Source organism: Zea mays, chromosome 4, assembly GCF_902167145.1.
Source record: "Zea mays cultivar B73 chromosome 4, Zm-B73-REFERENCE-NAM-5.0, whole genome shotgun sequence".
In the NCBI taxonomy this organism is placed as follows: Eukaryota; Viridiplantae; Streptophyta; class Magnoliopsida; order Poales; family Poaceae; genus Zea; species Zea mays.
Genome location: NC_050099.1, coordinates 136,132,980 through 136,140,696, shown reverse-complemented (window position 1 = coordinate 136,140,696; position 7,717 = coordinate 136,132,980). Strand labels below are relative to the sequence as shown.

Sequence of the window (7,717 nt, the reverse complement as noted above, 5' to 3'; positions counted from 1 at the left end):
TAGAACTGTGGTGACCACATTAAATCTCTAAGAAAATTCAGTCCAGCATAAAATGAAGCAAACATTCCACAAAAACAACCAGGCGACAAATAATGGAAGAATAATAAAAGACAAGATGGCTGCTTGCATAGTAAATAATCTGCAATAAATTGATTCATATCACAAAAGCATTATAAATGAATCAGGATAGGTTTGCTAAGAAAGTCCAGCAAGTAAGATTGTATTCGTTTTAGTGCTGTTTAAACTCTAAAGGCTGCAAATAAGCTACAGTCATGTGCTTGTGGCATCTTCGAGATTCATCTTTAAGCATATGAACAATATAATGCAACACAACCAAGAAACAACTGGACATGTAACAGTAGATGGCACCTCTTAGCCAAATGAGTTGCAACCAGATATGTGAATCTTTGTCGTGAATGTCATAAATTATGCAAATTCACTTGACAAAAAAAAAGTGTCATACTACAATTGCACATGAGCAACCCCTAAAACTCACCACATAATAACAACTACGGAGCATGTCGCTTTGAGTAAACAAGGAAAATTCTCATGGTGGATATGTTATATCCAGTTTACTCAATGATTTTGTTGATGACACCGGCACCAACGGTCTTACCACCCTCACGGATAGCAAACCTCATACCCTGCTCACAAGCAACAGGCTGGATGAGCTGAACAATCATTTTGATACGGTCACCAGGCATGCACATCTTCGCCTCCTCATCCTTGTCATTCATAATCGTAGTCACACTCCCTGTCACATCAGTTGTCCGCATGTAGAACTGTGGGCGGTAACCAGGGAAGAAAGGTGAGTGTCGGCCACCCTCTTCCTTCTTAAGCACATACACAACAGCCTCAAACTTGGTGTGCGGTGTGATAGAGCCAGGCTTTGCCAGCACCATGCCTCTTTCAATGTCATCCTTCTGCATACCACGGAGCAGCAGCCCAACATTGTCTCCGGCCATGGCATCATCCATGGTCTTCTGGAACATCTCAACACCAGTGACCGTGCAGTTCCGGGTGTCCCGGATTCCGACGATATCGACTGTGTCACCAATCTTGACGGTGCCACGCTCTATACGGCCAGTGGCAACTGTACCACGACCGGTGATGGAGAAGACATCTTCAACAGCGAGCAAGAACGGGAGGTCAGTCTGCCTCTGCGGGACTGGAATATAGGAATCCACTTTATCAACCAACGAGAAGATGTAGTCGACCCACTCATCGTCGCCGCGCTTCAGGGCAGGGTTGACCATGAGAGCCTCGAGCGCCTTGAGGGCGGAGCCAGCGACGATTGGTACGTCGTCGCCGTCGTACTCGTAGTTGCTGAGCAGCTCGCGGACCTCGAGCTCGACGAGCTCGAGCAGCTCCTCGTCGTCGACCATGTCCTTCTTGTTGAGGAAGACAACGATCTTGGGAACACCGACTTGCTTGGCGAGGAGGATGTGCTCTTTGGTCTGCGGCATGGGCCCGTCGGCACCGGATACGACGAGGATGGCACCGTCCATCTGCGCAGCGCCGGTGATCATATTCTTGACATAGTCGGCGTGGCCGGGGCAGTCGACGTGTGCGTAGTGGCGGGTCTCGGTCTCGTACTCGACGGTGGCGGTGTTGATGGTGATACCGCGGGCGCGCTCCTCGGGGGCGGCGTCGATCTCGTCGTACTTCTTAGGCGCGCTGCCACCGACGGAGGCGAGCACCATGGTGAGCGCGGCGGTGAGAGTGGTCTTTCCGTGGTCGACATGGCCGATGGTGCCTATGTTGACGTGTGGTTTGGTGCGCTCGAACTTGCCCCTCGCCGCGCGCACCACCAGCAGGCGCCCGCGCCGCCGCGCGCCCACTGCCGCCCCCTGGCTCCGCAGCCGCGCAGGCTGCGCGGAGAAGCCCAGGGGGGTGGAGAGACGGATGCGGCTCCTGGATGAGGAGGCCTGCGGGAAGAGGAGTGAAGTGGACGCCGAGGTGAGGGAGGCCATGGCGGGCGGCGGAGCAGCAGCGGGAGGTGGGGATTATTTGGGAATGGATAGGGAGACGCGAGCGAGGGTAGGGGTCTGCGCTGCTTATCTAAAAGAAGGGAAACTGGGAAACGCAGCGAGAGGGCGTGGGGTACAGTTGTCCAATGGGGGCGGCCTCTCCGGTCGGGCTCGACAGTTAAGGGGGTGCTTGGGAGTGAAGTTTTTTCACAGTTTTGGGAGAAAATACTGCAGTATTATATATAGAATAGTGTTTGGCAAGCTAGCTAAAATCTCTGTTTTCAAAACTGAAATATTGCAAATACTATAGTTGTTTTAAGGCATTCTAAACTTAGCTCTGGACCTCAGTTTTCAAAACTGCGGTATTGTAAACTGTGGTATTGTCATGACTAAAGTATACTGTAGTATTTCAAAAACTGTGGTTTTCAAAAACTTTGTTCCCAAACAGGGCCTAATCGGGTCATGTCTCACCGGCTCGCGTGCAGCAACCACGGTCTAGGCACGTCGGTGGTTAGTCGTGTTAGGTTGGTCCGTTAATCTGTTCAAATTATCTGATTAAATTAGAAAGTAGTGAAATTCTAGTGCGAGAGAAGGGTATAAACTCGCACCCTCGTGGACCAAGGTTAGGAAACAAGGCTGAGAGACGCTACATAAATGAAGCTAACTGGTAGAACTTCGATGTGATTGTTGTAAATAGTGAATATAAAATCTAAATATATGTATACTATTTTTTGTAAAATAAAAAATATAATCGTGTCGGGCCGGACTGGCATTACGGGCCGAAGCACCAGTCCAAGCACGACACGGCTCTCATGCCGGGCCTGACCCGACACTATTAAATGTGTCGTGATTCGGGCCGGCCCGTCATACACAGCTCATTTGGTCATCTTTAGCGTGGGGATGTCGAGATGGCATGGATGATAGATTAGGCGAGACTCGAGCATGAACTGGACGGTAACCGTCGAAATTTATCGTCTCCACTGATAGGTGGAAACGATTCCGGCTATATATTTGATAAACTAGTATGGTGCCAGTACGTTGCAACGTAACACAAACTATTCGTAAATGCTTATTACCTGCACATATCTATGTTCTTCAAGCGGCGTGTTAGACTGGTTACCTCATTTAAACCGCATGGCATAAAACCTGCAAAATATCAATCATTAGAATTGCAAAGAAGTGCCCTTTATAAATATCAGTCATAAGAACATGTGTATCTGAAAAAGAAATGAGCCACTTCTATTTTATTTTGGTGATTAACTACCAACACATTACATTAAGACTAACATCATCCAACATGAACAATGAGCATAGGAACGTAAAGCAAATTGAGCTTAGAAAAGGGCAAAATACAAATCTATATGGTATCAAGGGAAAAATGTAAGCTCTAGACACTCACTCAAATGTTTTGTGTGTTAATCATACTTGTCTAAGTGTTAGGGACTTTATGAAGTAAAGCCAAAAGGAGCAAAAGAGACTTAGATTAAAAAGGAGAAGATGGACTGGTCTGCACTGCACCGGCCACCCACCGGACAGTTCGATGCCACCCACCGGACAGTTCAGTGCATGGTCCGTCGAATAGGCTGCTCTCGAGAATTTTAGCTTGCATCGACTATAATTCACCGGACCGTCCTTGCGGAGCGCCGGCCAGTCCGGTGTGCCCAGCTAGCCAACGGCTAGTGGCCACGATGGGTGAAAGGGAAATGGCCTTAAACCATTTCTTATATTTTTGGTGCTTGATGACCCTCACAACCATTCAGACTAACTAGTTTGCCTAGTCTCTGATTCACAGGTTCATAAGATCAACAATTCAGTTTCTAAGTAAGAATAAGCTCACTTCCAACCAAATAGGGGTAATACGTGGAATAGATGAACTACCAATAGTTCTACTCTTTGGATAAGTTCTAATTACTCTGAGGAATCTTTTCAACACATCTAGAAAGGTTGGAAAGCTTGAAATCAACATATCACTATTGTGGAGTCAATATTGAGCAAAAGACATATGAGTGAAAGTATCAAAATGCAAGGAGGATTGGGCTAAAAAGATGAGGATACAACACCTCAAAGTGAAGACATAAAAAGAAGAAAAAAGTCCAAGACTCAAGATCAAAAGAAGCCCACAAGAGTCAGCGAAGAAAACCAACAATGGGGCAAGACAAGCTTGCACCAGCCTGGTGCACCGGACTGTCCGGTGCCCAGGCTGGCAGGCCCAGCGAACCGACCGCTCTCAGGAAAAACTCAGCGCTCGTGACTAAAATTCACCGGACTGTCCGGTGAGCCTAGGGCCAACGGTTATCTTCACCAACGGTCAACTGCTATGTGGTCAGAAAGGACAGAGAGCAGAAGCGGTCAGAGAAAGTTAGTCGCACTGGACTGTCCGGTGCACCACAGGGCTGACGAATCCAACGGTCAACTCCAATGGGTGATTGACGTGGCAGGCACCGGACACTAAACAGTGTCGTGTCCGGTGCGCACCGGACTGTCCGGTGTGCCCGTCGATAGAAAGCTATTGCCTTCTGTCCAACGGCCATATGAGGGGTTGGAGGCTATAAATACCACCCCAACCGACCATGTCAAGGTGTGGGATCCCAAGCAACATATCAAGGCATATAGTTGACATACCCAAGCCCTCTCAACCACATCCATTCATTGATCTATCTCATACTCAAGATTTAGGCCACATCAAAGCCTCACAAGCGCCACAAAAAGGAGATCAAGAAAAAGAGAGCTACTCGTGTGTGTCTAGCGATAGTGCCTTGTGAGAATCATTGAGAGAAAGTGTGTGCTACATCTTGTGATCATTTGAGCGTGGAGTTTTGACTCCCATTCATCTTCCTCCAAACTTTTTGGAGACTTGCGAAGCTAGCATGAGACACCTAAGTGTGTGGTGGTCCTTGCGGGGTCTTAGTGATCCTTGAGATTAAGAAGAAGCACTTGCCGGTCTTGGTAATCGGTGGAGAGAGGGAAATGGTTGAAAAAGACCCGTCCTTAGTGGACTCCTCAACGGGGATTAGCTTCTTAGTGAACCGAACCTCGGTAAAAAAAATCACCTGTGTCACTTGTGTTTATTGCTTGTGATTTGTTTGTCTTCTCCCTCTCTAAGTTCTCTTGCACTATTCTTTATTGATATTGCTTTGAGTTGCTTCAAGTTAAATTCCCATTTAGAGGAGCAACGCCTTGCAAGAAAGAACTTGTGTTATTTCTCTTCTCATCTAAGCCCTCTTGCATTATTCTCTATAAACATTCTTAGTAGTATTGCTTTTTTGTTAATTCCGCATTCATTGAAATCAATACTCTTCGCAAGCAAAGGACTTAGTGTTATACTCCGATAATTGTACATCTTGTTCTAACCGCTAATCAAGGGATCTAGTCTAGGTTTAAAGTTATAATTTACAGGTTTCACCTATTCACCCCCCTCTAGGCGACTAACAATTTGTACCAGAGCTAGGCACTTCATATTGAGTATAACAACTCGAAGTGATGGCTCGAAGAAGATCCCAAAAGAACAAGAAGACAACTCCAAAGGAGAACAATGAGGTCACTCTTGAGATATTAGTTTTTGATTGTTCTAATTATGCTTCATGGTCTACTAGTGTGATAAATGCTTTTAGATCCATAGACCCACAATTAGAACAAATCTTAGACAAGAGTATCATACCTTCTAGTTATGATAAGAAAAATGCTTCCGAGGAAGATCGAAGATGTTTACGCTTAAATCATCTTGCTTTTGACATCTTAGGTAATTCTCTTAGCAAAGAAGATTATCATGCCTTCATAATTAGATATAATGAACCGATTCATGATGCGCATGATATTTGGACTAGAATTAAAAAATAGATTTGATGAGTCCAAACATGTTAGTTCATATGATGCTTCTACCTTCTTTAGTCCTTGTAAAACTAAAGGATTTGATTCTATCTGGGTTATAATTGATCGACTTACAAAGATCGCCCACTTTCTTTCAGTCAAAGTAAAGTATACAGTGGCCACATATGCGGAACTATATATTGCCCGTATTCTCAGTTTGCACGGAGTTCTAAAGACCATAGTGTCGGACCGCGGACCACAATTTGTATCCAAATTCTGGGAAGAACTCCACAAAGCTCTAGGTACTAAGTTCCTCCACAGTTCGGCCTATCATCCCCAAACAAGTGGATAGAATGAGAGAGTGAATCAAATACTCGAAGACATGTTACGGGCATGTGTTCTAGAATTTCCGCAAAAATGGGATGACTGTTTACCACTGGCAGAATTTTCGTATAACAATAGTTATCAAGAAAGTATTAAGATGGCACCATTTGAAGCTTTGTATGGACGACGGTGTCGTACTCCATTGAATTGGTCTGAACCAGGGGAAAGGTGGTTTTTCAAGCCTGATATGGTTAAAGAAATGGAATACATAACTTGAAAGAGGCACAAGCTCGACAAAAGAGTTATGCAGACAAACGACGCCAACCCTTGTACTTTCAAGTCAAAGATTATGTGTACCTGAAAGTATCACCAATGAAGGGTGTATCCCATTTCGGTGTAAAAGGAAAGCTTGCACCCGATACATTGGTCCGTTTCCTATTCTTGAAAGATGTGGACCAGTGGCATACCGACTCCAACTACCCGAAACATTGTCTGCAGTGCACAATGTGTTCCATGTATCCCAATTGAAGAAGTGTCTTCGGGTTCCAGATCGAACCATTGATGTGGTGGATGTTACCTTGGAACCAGACTTAACATATTCAAAACATCCCATTCGAGTCCTAGATCAAAAGGACAGGGTCACCCGAAGAAGAGTTCTCAAATTCTATAAGATACAATGGAACCAACATACTGAAAGATGAAGCTACATGGGAAACCCAAGACTTCTTAGAAAAGAATTTACCTGGTTTTTTAGCTTCATGTAATTTGTGAGATATGTACAATTAGTTGTAAAGATGAAATAGACCCCATACCACCCCTGCTTTGTACAAAAAATAAGGAAATAAAAATATGATGTGTTTCCTTTTCCACTACTTGCCCTAGGACCATAAATCTCGGGACGAGATTTTTTTATGGGGGGAAGGATGTAACACCTCTGGTGTTACTGTCACTAAAACTTGAGCATAACATCATGTGCATGGGCATATCATGTGTTTGTTACACCTAGAGTGCATTCACTAGGTAAGAATTTCAAACAAGTTGTACTGATGTGACTTGATGTGTGATTAACCATAGGGTAGAGTGCTTAACCCTAAATTAGGGCTTATGGATATAAGTGAAGCCTAAATATGTGACAATCTCAAAAGACATGAGAAATGATTATAAGATATCATCTTTGATGGACTTTAGTGACACCAAAACCCTAAAGTGCTAAAAACCCTGAAAAGACCCCTGGAAAACCCTAAATTGAAACCCTAGGGGGTTAAGTGTAAATTTTGTGCACTTTTGGACCCAAGTGCAAATACCAAAGTAATAGAACCCCACAAATCATTTGTTTCTCACATTTGAGGATTTGCAAGTCAAATTGTAGGATTTGGGCTTATTTGCAAAAAGGCACCCCATGCAACTCATATGCCTAAGTCCAAATTCATTTGAATAGGGCTGACTTTGGAGCTCTATATTTCTAAATCTACAAAGAATTTGCCTAGGGTCAATACATCAAAATTGTAGAGCTACTAAAGGAGTATAACTTTGTTTTAAGTCATCAGACATAAGTGCTGTACAAAAGTTGGAGTCAAATGGACTCAAAGTATTGCTGTCAGTCGCCCATATAATCT

The 7,717-nt window shown here is 44.5% G+C and overlaps 1 protein-coding gene across 1 annotated transcript; it reads right to left on the bottom strand.

Annotated features, from left to right (window-relative positions):
• Window positions 1–420: 420 nt before the first annotated feature.
• Window positions 421–2,118, bottom strand: LOC100283194 (uncharacterized). Its single transcript, NM_001156096.2, has one exon. The coding sequence runs from the start codon at window positions 1,971–1,973 to the stop codon at window positions 573–575; it is 1,401 nt and encodes a 466-aa protein (NP_001149568.2). The 5' UTR covers window positions 1,974–2,118; the 3' UTR covers window positions 421–572.
• Between the last annotated feature and the right edge of the window lie 5,599 nt (window positions 2,119–7,717).

Excerpts from the sequence above, each read along its gene's own strand:
- LOC100283194 (NM_001156096.2), bottom strand. The coding sequence starts at position 1,973 with ATGGCCTCCCTCACCTCGGCGTCCACTTCACTCCTCTTCCCGCAGGCC.